Below are 16,636 nucleotides of genomic sequence, written 5' to 3'. Positions count from 1 at the left end.
GGCATCAAGTCCAGCCCAAGGCCCAGTCCTGATACTGCTGGATCAGTAGTACCAGAATCAGGGCTTGAAAACAATAATGAAAACAAAAAGCGAAAACCAGAAAGGGAAAGGCATTTTTGCCGGAACAAAAAAAGAAAACCAAAACAAAATCAACATTTTTGTTCATGAGAAAAAACATTAAGCAAAAATTTAGGTAACCGTTACTAATATTTCTTTTTTGTCCTACAAATGCTTACATCACGTTTCCCTGCAGGGTGGCGCTAAATCGCGGTCGCTTCGGCAAGCATTCTCAATTTGCCAAGTTGAGCTTCCAGATTGCTAGACAGTTTGATTTGGCAAGACTAACTTCCTGGCTTGCTGGACACGATGGACCAGTATCCTCCAAGAGGGAATGCGAAGCATAAGTTGAATCGGCAGCAGTTATGCAGAAGTAACCTAAGCCTGCAACAGCCAAATTTTTTTTTTTTAATTTTTGTTTATTTATATTTGAGTAGCTGCTGCTACCTGCTTATGCAACAACCAGTGATGCCACTTCTGCTAGTAGCTTGCCATCTAGAAGGCCTACGCATCCCACAATGGGACAGCAACACTGAGTGCACTTTAGTTTATTGATGGCCAAGTCAGATCGTGTCAGGAAGTTGAAAATGCGTAGGCCAGTCAATGCGTGTTACTGCAACAGGTTCAGGCCCCAACTGCGGTGCGGTTGCTTGATCGAGTCATGACAAATTGAGGGGTATCGTTTCATTTTTAATGTTAGATAACTTAGAGAAGGTAGCCTCTGTGGATTTGTTAATGCAAACAATGCTGATTCCTATCTCTCAACGTGGACAATGTTGATGTTACCGTCCGTTTATATTCAAATCAGTTGTCGGATGTGACTTACGCAGTTTATAATGCCTTCACTTCATTTCAATGGCCTCTGTAGCTACTGCGACCCTTCACCTTGTAAATGCCTGGAGCTGATTAGATTATTTGCTTGTGCCGTTGTGAGCGATTTGTCGAGTTGTGTCTTGTCGGTGAAGTAAGGATTAAGTAAAATACATTACATTTTATAAACACCCTAATTTAATGTCCAGCCCTCTGAATACCGAACACAAGTGCATCAACAGTTAAAACACCTCACTTATCCAACATTATCCAAAACTTATCCAACATATATTTATTTGATTTAATTTGGTCTCATTATTATCAAAGATATCAATGATCAATTAAATCACCAAATTTGTTGATAGGCAGAGCAAACTGTTGGATCAACCTTTATCAAAATGTACTCAAAAAAACTCAAAAGCAGATTAAAATTCAGATTTTTCATAAGTTACAACAAATATTAATTTCTAGTCTAAATACAAGATGAAACCAAGTTTTAAGAATAAGAAAGGTTACGATGTGGACAGGTTATAGTCACACAGGAAATTAATGAAAGAAGATAACCAAAGCACGGCGTGTTTGTCCTAAAGCAACCCAAGGATGTGCCAAGACTGAAATTCAAAAACTAAAAGACAGCAGAACATTCCAAAAAGGCCAGAGATAAAATGTTGAACGCCAAGCCTAGATGCATGACTCAGGCGTCCACTTCCAAATAACTGTTAAAAACAGACTTCTTGCCAAGCTGCCTCATCTAAAAAGAAGTTGCACATTTTACCTACAGAAAGAGAGGGTGGGGTGACATCCCCTCTTCTCCTGGCCTGCTCATACTTAATTAATGATCAGAGAGGATCCAAGGAGTACTGCTTTCTTTATATACATTATTATTAATACATTATTATTAGTTCAGGTCAATTTAAAAAAACAACCCATCTTTTTATAGGGAAATTGACATTTCCTAGTAAGCATTATGGTGACATTAAATATTGATATCTTCAGATTTTATGCAGGATTGTATGAGTATGAGGATTGCCAACATGTGCTTTCCCAGGCCACCCCAGTTGGCGCATACACACACACAAATGCATTCACACCTCAAATGGCTACCGCCCCAGTTCATGCTCTGTCTGACACTATATGACTGGGGTCGGGGGCTGTTTTTCATGGTTTGGGCTAGGTCCCTTTGCTCCAGGAAAGGCAAATCTTAATGCTATCGCATAAATGACATTCTAGACTATTCTGTGCTTCCCCAACAGCTTTTGGGAGGCCCTTTCCTGTTTCAGCATGACAATAACCCCGGCACAGAGCAAGGTCCATATAGAAATGGTTCTGTCCAGAACGGTGTGGAAGAACGTGACTGGCCAACACAAAGGACTGACCTCAACCTAACGCAACCTAACGCATCCAACAGCTTTGGGATCAACTGGAAAGCCAACTGAGAGCCAGGCCTAATCGCCAAATCAATCCCCAACTACACTAATGCTCTTCAGGCTGAATGGAAGCAAATACCTGCAGCAATGCTCCAACATGTAGTATAAAGCCTTCCCAGAAGAATGGAGGTTGTTATAGCAGCAAAGGGAGGACCAACTCCATATTAATGCCCATAATTGTGGATGAGATGTTGGATGTAAGGTGTCCACATACTTTTGGCCATGTGTATTTTAACCATCCCTAGTAGGCGGTCATGACTGATACAACAATACAAATCCATTAGCATATCAGAGAATGACTGCTGCAAAAAATAACTCTTCACTTAACCTGTGTTTTTTAAAATTATTTTCAGAAACAAGGTCACAAAAACAATAGGTTTTGAGACATGCTACTAGGCTGATTTCCATGTCTGGGAGGTGGGAGCAAAGGAACAAAATTAACCACTTTTTTATTTCATTCTAAATTTCAGGATTTTCAGGTTCAGGAACATTACACTTCAGGAGGAACAAAAGAACAAAAACATAAAAATTCAGATTATGCTCAGAAAGAACAAATTCAAAAATCCCTCCCCCCCCCACCCCGCGTGCGACCGGCTCTGTTAACAATGAACAGTGAAGTCCCTGCATTACTTAGTCAGGCCATGAGAAACAGATTTTTCTCCCATGTGCTGGGCTGATTTCACCATCTTTACGCTTGGCACCAGAAACTCTGTGACCCTCAGCTTCGGAGCGATTCAACGTGGGAGGCAAGGCTCAACACACAAATGGGAAATCGACATTTTCATGCAGAATAATAAACGTTTCATTCAGAATGAATGCGGTGTTGAAATATGAACTACGTGGAAGAGATAGATTTCAATTCAAAGCATTGTTTTGTTTAAATACCACAATGGGCAACCACCATAATACTAGTTTAGAACTGCGGTTAAAGAGCAAAATTAGCGACCGTACTGAATTTTGGTCCTCCTGGAGTTGGATTGCAGTGACCGTGGTCAGGCAGGAGTCCAACAGAAACAGGGAAGCGCCCAGTGCTTTGCACTCTGCCTTCTATGAGCTAACAGGCACCGCTTACATCTCAACCCGTAACAATGAAATTAAACCCCGAGAAGAAAGAGGAGGGCAGCAGGGGCAGGGGGTTGTTTAAAGGTAAGTCAATTAGCTCCACTACTCAACATGCAGATCAATTCTGCCTTACAGGAAATGGCGGTGAACTAGAAGAGCCCGGATCTTCTAGCGCTGTCGATGAGGGCCGATGGGATCCGCCCCAGACAGTGCGGCATTCCAAACAGCAGGACTGGACTGGACTGGGAAACCAAACCCAGACCGTCCAGCTGTAGCACAGGGGCCCCTGCAGACAGCACCCAGCCAGCCAATGACTACTCCCAGCCCCCTATAATTACATAATGGGTAATTACACAGTCATTACATACGTTCTGCTGCGGGTCTCATTTTCATCCCACGGAATTCACTTTCTCCTGTTATGTGTTCAGTCTGGTATGCTGCACAGTGGTCTCCAGCATATGCAGAAACTGGCAGCAAAATGTACATCATTTTCTGTTTATTTTCTAACCACTCATTTACTTTTTACATAGCGTTACATTCTACTCCCACGCACGCACCTACGCACACACGCACACACACCCACACACACACCTACGCACACACACACACACACACACACACGCAGACACACACACATATATATATAGAGGGATTTCATAATGCCAGTGCCCCTGTACAACTCTAGTGGGCACATCCAGTTTCATAACCCCTACATGATGTTGTCTCAACACTAGCTGCGACATTTTAACACACTGTGATTATCCCTTTATATACCAGCGGATCAGGTTGCCACGGTGGCAGCCGGGTGACATTGCTGGCGACATCGCTGCAGCATTGTGAAGAGGTTATGCGTTCTACGCGGGGATTCTGAAAAGCAGTGCCATTCCGGGCCCGGTCCTGGAGCCGACGCGCAGTTCCTGGGAGGACCTCCACCCGCACGCTTCATGCCGGACGCTTTTTAACAGCCAAATGTGTATGGATTCTGACTGCATGCCGACTGGGACTAGTAAGCGATATGTCCCATTAGTACAGTGATGGAGTGCGAGAGCGGAGAGCCGCACTTCATTCCAGGAACTGGAGTGGTCCTGGCTGACCCCCTCCGCGGTAATGCAGCGGGTGTGGGGCAGTTACTGGACGGGAGACAGTGCGGGAGTTACTGGAGAGCAGACAACTCACTCAGCACACGCTGATCAGCTTACAGCCAGGGCCACAGGGGTGCTCTGGTTACTGCACCCCTTCCTGGCTGGGGCAGGATCAGCAGGTGGGGGCTGGTGGGGGGGGGGGGGGGGGGGGGGGGGGGGGGGGTGGCATGCAGTGGGAGTTCAGGGGAAAGATGGGGTAGCTAAGGATAGGAGTGGCACCAGGAGCACCAGGATACAGTCATGCAGAACTCACTGTGAGGTAAAGGTAAAAGTCTGAGGTGGAGAGAATATGACACAGTGGTACTGGGCAACAGGACATGTAGTGGAAGAGACCGAAACGAGCAGCTTGTGAAGGATCGGGTTCGACAGAGAAGCTTCCCGCTAAACGTGACCGCGACAGGAGGGCTTGACGCGCGGGGGCGAACAGTGGGGGTGGGGGTCTTGGGGGGGAAAAAAATAGAACGCGGGAGAAATTATTATTAAATAAATGTTAAACAGTCAAACCCAGGAGCACAGGTAAAGAGCAGAGATAGCACAAACTTCATGACTTATTCATGAAATTCAACACACACCTCATTAGCTCAGCAGACAGCCTTATCTAGGGCAACTGGCAACTCGCACTTCTAAAGTTGCACGTATCACCCGTGGATACAGCTGGATTTCTGCTGGAGCCGCCCAGTTTCCCCTTCTCGCTGAAGGGTACGGCAGTACAGTAGCTGTCCCTGCAGGGTGTGGAAAGGAATGCGGTCCTCTCCACCGAGACCCCGCCCCCACCACATGATCCCTGGAGTCACCCTGACAACTGAGTCTGAGGTAATGGGAACTGCTAAACCTGCGGGAAGTGGAGAAGAACAGTGGAAAGGAGAGAGAAGGGGGAGGAAGGGAGAGAATGAGGACGAGAGAGAAAGTGGGAGAGAAAGAGGGAGAGGAGGGAGGGAGGGAGGGGAAGGAATGAGGAGGGAAAACAGAAGGAGGGAAGCAGTGAGAGGAAGAAGGGGGGGTGAGGGAAGGAGAGTGACAGAGAGAGAGAGTGCCTTCGCTCTGGTGAAAGGCTGTGAAAAAGGTTTGTGCCAGTTCTGCTCCAGTTCTCCCGGACAAAGGGACACGGGATGCCAGGGGCTTCTCCCCATATAATCGCCATGGCGGCCAGATGGATAAAAGCCCAATTAGGGGTCTGAATGGCCCCCATTAGAAGGACATCCACACCAGTTAGCCGGGGCAGCGTCAGCCTGGGGCCTGAAGCGGCTCTCTTTAACCAACACAATCAGCACCTGACGGGGGCCTACAGACGCAGACAGGGCTCCGCCCTCCCCCTCAAACGCACACGGCCGGGGCTAAAGCCAGGCCCCCCCAGCCCATGTTTAATACACCATAACAGCAGTGCACAGAAGCAGGACACCCGCCTCCCCTCCACTGCAGGGCTCTGTTAGTGTTTTTCTGACTGTCGAAGGGGCTGCCAAGTTGACACGCTGTGTGTTTTCATATCAGATACTGCAGATTCTATGTGGAGGAACAGAAACTGTGCTCCATGTGTTGTGGCTTTAGGAGAATCCGGTTGGTGTGTTATTTATAGCTGTATTCCAACATGGTTAATGTGTAGCTACTGAACAGCGAGGTTGTGTACAATCCAAGGAGAACCCCTAGACACCAAGAAGCTAGAAAGTGACTCTCACGAGGGGTGGGGTGGGGTGGGGTGGGGGGGCCGTGGGAGGTTGTGGTGTTGGGGTGAAGTAATTGGTTTATTGCCATGACAACCCCAAAATCCTTTCTCTGTGGATTCCTGTCCTTTGTGACATTTTTCTCCCCCTTGGCTTGCTGCTTTAATAAAAGTACACATGTCAGGAGGAAAGGTGGTGACCGGGGCAGCCAGCCGCTCTGCTCACAGAATAAAGAGCTCCAACATTGTTAGTGAATGAAGTGATTTATTGATTGTGGCATTGTGGTGGTGTTAAGCCAACACCAGCATGTGGGTCCTGAGTGTGTAATTGTCCTTAAGACCTCAGCGTGGGATTGACTGTGAGAGATAAGGGAACCCTGCTGTACTACAGAGTACCGTGACCCCAGCTGACAGACAGGGGGCAGTGGAGGGGCAGGGCTGGGCCTATGTATCACTGCTATGGAGTTCGGTTACAAGAAAGGAAGCCTATCTGACAGAGGGCATGACCTTTACACCATTAACCAGCTGCTCCAGGGCTTGTGAAATCTGCGCTGTGTGCGTGTGTGTGTGTGTGTGTGTGGGCCGGACAGGGGGTGGGGGGGTGGGTGTCTAAGACAGAGACAGAAAGTGAGGGAGTGAGTGTGTGTGTGTGTCTGTGACTGAACATCTGTAAATGTGTATGAGTGAATGCATGCGTTTGCGTGCTATCGGGCATGTGAGAATTGAACATGCACTTCTGTGTTGGGATGTGTGCATGCTAATGTGACACAAGGACTTGATGCAGTGCAGTGTGATGCAGAGGGGAAGCATGACTGGCCAGGCAGGAAAAACCTGGTAAAGAAGGAGAGGAGAGACGAACAACGGAAAAGAAAAAACAGTAGTGAGGGCAGAGGGAAGAGCAGTGGCTGTGCTCATTCAGCCTCTGTCTGCCCGCTCCTTATTTTTAACAGTCACAAACAGCGCGCGGTTTGCGCTGGACTGGGCCGCAGTCACACAGACCACATTCTCTCCAGGGGTACAATTTCACATCCCCCATAATTACAGAAGGGCGTAACGTTTCGTATTTACACCCTCATGCTGGGCTTGCCAACACCGGCAGAGGGAGAGTGAAACACACACACACACACACACACACACACACTCCAGAATCTCTGAATGAGGAGCTGTGGTCATTAGTTACAGATAAGTGACACAAGAGAGCAGAGTAGCAGAATCACAGCAGTCAGCAATATACTGAGATTCGGGGTTATACTAGTCAAACCTATGCAGTGCTGTGAAACAGTATTTGCCCCTTTCCTGATTTTCTCTATTATTGCATATTTATCATACTGAATGGTTTCAGATCTTTAGACCAAATTTAATATTAGAAAAAGGGAATCTGAGTAGACACAAAACACATTATTAATATTGCTATTTCATTCATATAATGAAAAATGTTATCAATCACCCACGTGAAAAAGTAACTACCCCCTTAGTTAGGCTATTTAACCAATTAAGCAAATTTAATTGATAATTAGATTCAGCTGATTGAACACAGCCAGGCTTGATTGCAGCCAGCCCTGTTGAATCTAAACCTCACTAATATTGAACCAAGTAGTTAACACAATCTTTCCACAAGCATGCTATACCATGATCAAAGGAAATTCCAGAAGATTTTAGAAACAAGTTGTTGAAATATATCAGTCTGGAAAGGGTTACAAAGCTGGGACTCCACCAAACCACAGTGAGAGCTATTCTCTCCAAATGGAGAACACTCGGAACAGTGGCGAATCTTCCCAAAATTTATCCAAGGCCGCAGCAACAACTCCAGGAAGTCACAAAAGAATATACAAAAAACTGTAGGTCTCTCTAGCCTCAACTAAGGTCAAGATTCCACCAAGGCAGAAACCACTGCTAACCAAGAGAAACATCAATGCTCGTCTCACATTTGCAAAAAAGCACCTGGATGATCCCAAAGCCTTTTGAGATAATGGTCTATGAACAGATGAGTCAACAGTGGAACTTTTTAGATGACATTTGTCTCGTTATGTCTGGCATAAAGCAAATACAGCATTTCACAGTAGGAACATACCAGCAGGCAAACGTGGCGGTGGTAGTGTCACAGTGTGGGGATGCTTTGCTGCCTCGCGACCTGGGCAACTTGCCATTATTGAAGGAAACATGAATTATGCTCTGTACCAGAGAATTCTTAAGGAGAATGTCTGGCCATCTGTCCATGAGCTGAAGCTGAAGCTTAATTGGTTTATGCAGCAAGACAATGATCCAATACACAAAAGCAATTCCACATCTACACAGCTGAAGAGAGACAAAATGTAAGTTTTGGAATGGCCTTGCCAGGGTTGTCACAATATCAGTGGATTTTCAATTGCATCGAAAACTATTATTAAACCACACCTTTCTGTAATTGTTTTCTATGCAATCATACAGTATACGCAGCCAGCACACAGATCTTCCACCATCTGTCTTATTGCAGCCATTTTTGTTTGCCCATGAAGACTAATAACAGAATATTATTTCAGTATTTAATAATTAACAAGTTAATTGGGGTGCCTCTCGACACTAAAAACCCATCAGAAGAAAAAGCTAATTATGCCACTGGGTTACAGCAACCAGGAATCAATTATCAGTCATTTGTCCAATAGTGCCTTTTACCAACAGAATGTCACACCAAACTTCAGAGCAGACATTATACATAAGGGGAAAATATTAATGAAATTAATTTGAGCAAAGGCATATACAGGTTCTCAGAGATGCCAATCAGACCTACAGCAGCCAGGACTACTTAGATTCTAGATTATAGCAGGAAGAAATATATAGCATAGCTTTTGGGTTTTAGCAGTCCGGAAGGATATACCCTATAATTTCTAAGCTATAGTAGTCAGGACTACATAGCATAGGTTCTGAAATTTACCAATCAGGAGAAATCATGTACAGCAGATAAATATATTTTGCAATCCAGCATTACAGCATTTAAAACAATAAGAATAATAATTCCTCTTATAATAATCATTGTTTTTTACTGTATAAGTCATTAATGCTGTAATATTTATTTTCAGTAGCATTTATTTTTGACAAATGCATTTTAATCAATGGGCATAGACTTCTCATAGGTATTCATTTGTTTAATGGGTGATCAACTTTTTTTACTGTTCATGTTCACTCCAATGTGTTTTACTGCAGGGCAATAATTCAAGCCTGTCTTTGAGGTTAACCTTTCAGCCCCTGAAAAGTACATAATGTTATTATTTTTCTTTATTTTTCTCACAGTATGCCGTTTCATTATTTTTGGAGCAAAGAATTCAACACCCCCCTGTCCCCCCCCCCCTTTTTTTTCCCCCGTAGTGCTTTGAGGTTCATGAATAATGAGCAGGTTGGAGAGGGTGTCTTCCACACAGCAAGGCTGTTGTCATGGGAACAGCATGAGTGGAAGGGAAAGGTACAGCATTTTACCATTACCCCCCCCCCCAAAATAATTCCATATTCCTGTAGCACATCTACTGTGTGTGTGTGTGTGTGTGAGAGAGAGAGAGAGAGAGAGAGAGACCTTACTTTCCTCACTCCTAGACACACAAACTGGCTATATTTATGAACGGAACTAAAAATTTCCAGAACAAAGGAAAAAAAGAATTCTACCTCCGACCATCTCTCCCTCTTCCTGTTTCTCTCTCTCTCAATGTTCTGGGGACTCTGGGGGGTTAATCTCCAACAAGAGCAGCTGTTCTGGCTCTTTAACCTGGAAGAACCTTCTAAGAACCTTCCAGAGCCTCCATCCCCCTCCCGCCGAACCCTGAAGACAAGGGGGGGGGGGGAGAGAAAGAGAGAGAGAGAGAGGGGTACACTGGCACGACAGCCAAAGCCACTTTCCAGAAGAGGCAGGCGGCGGCCCTCTCTCTGCTCTTCCAATAGGGAGTGTGTGCGCTGTGTGTAAATGCACCTGCTTTATTCCTCTCTCATTTTTACTGTCTAACGTCACCCGGTCCCCCTCTGTCTCGGCCCCAAATCCACACCAACCTTGCGGGGAGACAGAGGTCAAAATAAAATAGGTTGAGCGCTGAAACCTTAGACCATGCTATTCTTATTGCTTGTATGCACACAGTAGTGTGATACCAGTATTCATTTTTTATTGCAAAAATAAAAAACAGATTTAAATTTTTTTTCCCCCAGGAGGCAATTTTCAAAGAAAAGTTACCCCCCCCCCCCAAAAAAAAACCAAAAAAAAAACCGCCATCCAGTCCATGCCCTCCTGATCTCTCCTTGCCTCAGTATGAAATTAAACATAAACCCCTCCCACTGCCTGCACTGCCCCCCACTCTAACACACAGAGCTCTTCATGGAATAAATGAGCTCATTCATGCCGACAGAGGGGGACAAGGCCCCCATACCACAAACCCAAAGTAAACAGGCCACAGGTATGGCCGCTTTTATTATAGGAGTCCCCACACTCACCCCTCACAGAGAAAGAGAGACACCATGCCCTCTGTCGCTCCCTCCATCCACCATCAGTACTCTTAAAGGGACAGTGCACCTTTTTCCCCCCTCACTCTCCCTGTTACTTTTCTCCCCTTCATCACTCTCTCCCTCCCTCCCTCACACCTCTCACTTTCACCCCCCATCCATCATGGCTTCACTCCTTCTTTTGTCTTTCTCCCTACAGGCACCTCTGCTATTGGTGTCCACAGGCTGAGGTCACATACAGGGTACCTGCTTACATTACAACAAGCCGTCCTGCTTTTCAAGTTCCTCTCAAATGCTGCCACCGTTTTCCGTTTCCGTTAACCCTCGTGGGCCCATGACGCACATCTGAGCCTCAGTGGAACTCGCCTCACCCAGGAATCAAGCAGAAACGAATGACAGAAATGCAAATCTTTCCACTCAGAATGCATGTGGACTGATAAGGGGATAATAGAGACAGATGGGTGGAGAGTGAGCACAGCTTCACACACGGCTGGTAAGCACTTTCTCCAAGCACCCTTATCACAGCTCCCTACCCACTCCGCCCCAACCCCTCTACCCCCCTACCTCTCATACTCCAGGTTGTCATGGTCACATCGTGCATCCTTGTGCTTCTCCCAGTCTTTGCCATGGCGACAGGTGGTTAGTGACACAATGTCCTTGCCGTTGTGGATGTGGTGCAGGGCGTTGCGGGTGTCCGACCCGATGCCCGTAAGGTACCGCTTGCCCTTGAACATCAACAGGTACTTCCTGCGGGGGGGCACCGTGTTCCGCACCAGCCAGCCCCGCTCGCCGCCTTTCTGGGGGTGCTCTTTGGAAAAGAGAGGGATGGAGACGTCAAACCCGGGACGGAAGTGCTCCACGTTGAGGCTGGCTTTGGCCAGGATGGCCTGCCCGATATTGAAGCCCAGGTCCTCCGTGTAGTTGGGCCACGTGCCGGAGTACAGGTTGAAGATGAGGTGGTTGCGGCCGTCGTTCCAGAGCGGGTAGCCTCGGATGCGCTCGTCCACGCTGGGCACGTACTGGGCCGAGAGCTGATCGCGGTCCAGCGTGTCGATGCTCAGCACGAACAGGCAGGCCTCGCGCGGGTCGGCGGTGTAGTACCGCGACTCGCCGATGGACGCCAGGATCTTGCGGTAGCTCTCGGACACCCTCTCGCCCTTCTCGCCAGGGTACACGTAGACGCGGAAGCCGTCGCGCCCGCGGCACCGCGAGAAGTCGAAGCAGGTCTCCATTCGGCAGCGGCTGTCCTTGTAGATCCCCGACCAGGCCTGCCGCCGTTGTCGTGGCGACTCCCCCGCCCCCTCGCCCGCCTGCAGCTCCTCCAGCTCAGCGTATCCCAGCAGCGTTGCCCGGTCGACCCAGTCGGGCCACGGCCGCACCTCCTCGCCCCGCTGCCGGGCCAGCAGTTTGAGGAGACGCACTTGCACCCCACCCCAGTAGAAGAGAAGCAGCCAGCAGCAAGTGCAGAGGGCGAGGAGGACATACTTCTTGCGAGCCTGCATGGGTCTCCCTGTCTCTCTTCCCCCTCTGGGGGGTGTGGCTTCAGAATGTGTGGGGGTGCGGTCTAGCGGTGGGAGATTGGGACTGAGCACAGAGGCAGCTGCAGCATGGCTTCCCAGTCCTGTTCAGCCTACTTGAGTCAGCTGAAAAGAAACTATAGATATCTTAACAGCTGCTTCCTCTCTTCCTCTTTCTTTCTCTCTCTCTCAGAAGCACAGGCAAGCCATTCTCCATGGAACATGTGTGCTTTTTCTCCGCTGCCTGGCACTGTTGATGATGATGAATGGCAAGTCTTCCTCTTCCTCACTCTCAAGGTAGCTCATTGTTTGAATATCTTCCATTGACGCTTTTCTGGAAAGCAAACACAAAAATCCAACTCATTGCACACCCATGCAGTACACACACGTACACACACCCTAGTGCTGTTCAAACACAAACACTATGATTACAGTCCCTAAGGAAGCACACAGCACATGTGCACAACAGCACAGTGCTGGACAAAAAGGCACAGTAACTTTCTGTTCCCATTTCCATAGCGCACAATGTCCCACAAACCACACACACACACACACACAGACATCCATATGCACAATGTAATTACCCAGCTCATAAACACAATTTAGAGAATATGAAATGGGGTTAACTGTACCTCTAGCTCCATTTGCAAACAAAGTCAGTCCTAGCCAGTATTTGTAAACCTACAGTGTAGGACACCCTGGGAGCCGAAAGCTTGTTCGAAGTCTAATCTGTGTACATAACTGAATATTGCCTAACACAGACCGAGCACAGATATTATTTTGTTGAAGCAGAAAAAGAAGCAACCCTATGAAGAAACATTTAGATGGAAAATTCAAAAGAAAATAAACAATGTAAACCCTCTTTTCACTCCGTGCAGTATACTTATAGAGCCTGTGAGGTTCTTTATCTTTTATGCCCCTTTTCACCTGGCGTGTGTGTGTGTGTGTGTGCATGCATGTGTACGCGTGTGTGTATGTGTGCACGAGTGCGATTGTGGAACAGCTCACAGAGCAAGTCAGTATTCCTACTGCCAGCCAACACACAAAGGCAGCTTTCACACCTTACTTGTCCTCTCCCCCTCTCCTTTTCGCTCTCAATTTCTCTCGCTTTATGTTCCCCTCCCTCCATCACCCCATCCTCCTTGGTACTACCTGCTATCGCTATTAGCAGTCTATCGTAGCTAATAGTGTTGACACTCACAGTGCAGAACTGCATCATCGTCGCCTCCCGGCCGAACAGCGAGCCGTCATACCTGGCTGCTCCTCGTGAAAAACCCTCCTTTGAGGAATATTTAGAGAACCTCGTGCAAAATATTTGTCGGCCTTTATGAGTACGCATTTGTTTATTTGTGTAGTGCGGACGGGCGTCATTCTGAGCATTGGGTTTCTGAACGCAGCCGCGGCTACACCCTCTACACAGCGTGTGACACACGCACAAACTTGTAGGGAAACAGACACTTGGGATTCCATTACATTCACCTCATCAATAATTCATGTCTTCCTTTAGTTAAGTCATTGATTTTCTTTCTTTTATTTTCTTTTTGCTTCGTTTCCTCTGTCTCTCACTGGAGAAGTTAATCTCAGCTTTCCTCAGGAATCAATGAGGGCAAGAGACATCCATCCTGAATGACATTAATCTGTATATTAAATATGTATATTTCCAGTGCATCACGCCCATCCCCCAGACGCTAGCCTCACTCACTGTTGAGAAACATACGGCTGCCCAACCCGCTGTTCTATAGCAAGCCAGTACTTAACCTGCTGCTCCCTCCTTCCTACGGCCCCACTACCCTTTGCTAATGTCTTCAGCTTGATAATAGATGCTACTTTATAGACTTCTTCCGTACTCTCTAAGCAGTGCGTTCTGGGAAGGCCTGGCATACAGCTCGACCTGCTTTGCACTGAACGATTTCGGTGTCTGTAATTGTTTAACCTAGGTGGAACCTTTAACAGAGTTCCACCAAAAACAGGTGCTCATGAATATGCATGAGGAGTGAGCCTGCTTACTGGGTTGGGTCAGACCCTGTGTGCAGTAGCAAGTCACGGCAGTGCATTGTGGGAGGGGCTGAGCACGAGGTAAAACACGGATTAGCTGAAGAAACGTGGGTGTGGTCAGGCTGCCCGTGTGGATGCCCTTGCCACCATCTCCATGTCCTGGAATTCCCAGTTTGTCGTAGCTGGATGCATTCTACATGCTGAGTGGGGGACAGCTTGGCTGAACTTTGGTTATGCCTGCTGCCCATAGAGGAATGAAGAAATCCAACAGTTCCATTAGCTACCATGTAGCAAGCTTTCTTCATGTTCTGAAGTGCTGCTGCATGCACCCACTTGTTTGGGTTGTACTATGCCCGTGTGTACACTTGCGCATGTTTGAGTTGTACTATGCCCGTGTGTACACTTGCGCATGTTTGGGTTGTACTATGCCCGTGTGTACACTTTCGCATGTTTGGGTTGTACTATGCCCGTGTGTACACTTGCGCATGTTTGGGTTGTACTATGCCCGTGTGTACACTTGCGCATGTTTGGGTTGTACTATGCCCGTGTGTACACTTGCGCATGTTTGGGTTGTACTATGCCCGTGTGTACACTTGCGCATGTTTGGGTTGTACTATGCCCGTGTGTACACTTGCGCATGTTTGGGTTGTACTATGCCCGTGTGTACACTTACTCATGATTGGATTGTAGCTGTGTGTGTACGTGTGTGTGTGTACATGTGTGTGTCTACACATGTGTGTGCATGTGTGTGTGTGTGTGTGTGTGTGTTTGCATGCATGCATTTTTCAGTGACCACAGCAGCACTAAAGCAACTCCTAAGAGACACAGCAACAAAATAAAACAAGAGGAGGATAGATGAGTGTTTTGCAGATAAACAGCGGGAGACTGCCAAATCACTCTCAAAATATGCCCCAATAATGAGAGCTCTCAAGCACTCGTCCTTGATAAATTTAAAAGTTGAGAGTGAGGACTGAGGCTTGTTTAGCTGTTGTAGCATTAGAGCATGTGGGCACTGTGTCATTTCTCTATTCAGGGATTATCCACCGCATGTTCTATCAGGACACTGTTGTAGCATGCTACAGATTAGCCGTGTTCTGCAGTTCCCGGGAGGGGAAAAATGTTGTGAAGTTAGAGAAACAGTCTTGTTGCATCAGCCCGACTAAAATTAAACCCTGCAGCCTGTCATTACAAAATGGAACAGTCGTCTGACATTTCCACGAACAAACTCTCTGTATGGGGCAAGCTGCTGAACAGCAATGATCTGGTTACATCTTACGCAACAAAAATGAATTTTTCCGTATGTGGAGATCTCATATTTGCACTCTCGATTTGCCGTTTTTTTTCCTGACAATAGAAGGCCGTTATTATTAAGCAATATAAATAATTGCAAATTTGCAATCCGATTTTCACCTGTGGGTTAACCATATTATTCGATGCCCCTTGCTGTGGAGGTGCAATCTCCTTGTAAAATGTGTTATTAAAATAATATTTTGCAGACAGCAAAACATTTAGCAAACTTAATTGGGGCAGCAAAGATCATTTTGATTTAAAAAAAGAAAAAACAAACATGCAATTCAACGTCCTTAACATCGCTCAACCAGACATATACGTATATTGGTCTACCTCACGTGAAAATTGAGAGCGGCTACAATCCTCAACTGCAAGCTGCAAGCTCATAGCTGCCAGCTCACACCTTGAGCCGATCTCCCACCACACAGCTAGCTGATCCCAGCTCAGAGCTTCCACCACACAGCTAGCTGATCCCAGCTCAGAGCTTCCACCTCACAGCTAGCTGATCCCAGCTCAGAGCTTCCACCACACAGCTAGCTGATCCCAGCTCAGAGCTTCCACCTCACAGCTAGCGGATCCCAGCTCAGAGCTCCCACTTCACAGCTAGCTGATCCCAGCTCAGAGCTTCCACCACACAGCTAGCGGATCCCAGCTCAGAGCTCCCACTTCACAGCTAGCTGATCCCAGCTCAGAGCTCGCACCTCACAGCTAGCTGATCTCAGCTCAGAGCTCGCACCACACAGCTAGCTGATCTCAGCTCAGAGCTCGCACCTCACAGCTAGCTGATCCCAGCTCGGAGCTCCCACCACACAGCTAGCTGATCCCAGCTCAGAGCTTCCACCACACAGCTAGCTGATCCCAGCTCAGAGCTCCCACCTCACACTTCTGAGCACCAATCTCGTAGCTCGCTGATCCCAGCTCTCAAATCGGGCCAATCAGCTCGCCCCTGCCCGAAGACCTCTAGTGTTACCGTAGGTTACTTTAATTTGGAGAAATATGAGATCAAGTATTGCAATGATAATGTGCATCATTGTAAGACGCAAAGGGAAGGTTAAAGCTGGAGAAGGCCAGTTAAAATATATTTTATCATATATAAATGTCAAGAGACCATTAGAACACACCGTGGAGCTCTGGATGACTAGGTTACATGTGGCAGTCTATCTGTTTTATATTTAGACTTATTTTTTGCCATTTTTTGGCAACTTACATGGCACTCCAGGTCCA

General features: G+C 47.0%; 1 protein-coding gene across 4 annotated transcripts in view; it reads right to left on the bottom strand.

The window, feature by feature from the left end:
- ext1c (exostoses (multiple) 1c) overlaps positions 1 to 16,636 on the bottom strand; it is a 47,855-nt gene that overhangs the window by 20,159 nt on the left and 11,060 nt on the right. For all 4 annotated transcript variants that reach the window (XM_035428738.1, XM_035428737.1, XM_035428736.1 and 1 more), the window contains exon 2: positions 11,175 to 12,461. In XM_035428738.1, coding sequence (XP_035284629.1) covers positions 11,175 to 12,112 — 938 coding nt within the window. In that variant the 5' untranslated portion in view covers positions 12,113 to 12,461. The remainder of the gene's footprint in view (positions 1 to 11,174; positions 12,462 to 16,636) is intronic.

This window comes from Anguilla anguilla, chromosome 8, assembly GCF_013347855.1.
Source record: "Anguilla anguilla isolate fAngAng1 chromosome 8, fAngAng1.pri, whole genome shotgun sequence".
Classification (NCBI taxonomy): Eukaryota; Metazoa; Chordata; class Actinopteri; order Anguilliformes; family Anguillidae; genus Anguilla; species Anguilla anguilla.
The sequence above is the reverse complement of the archived record's forward strand: the minus strand, read 5'-3'. Positions and strand labels throughout refer to the sequence as shown.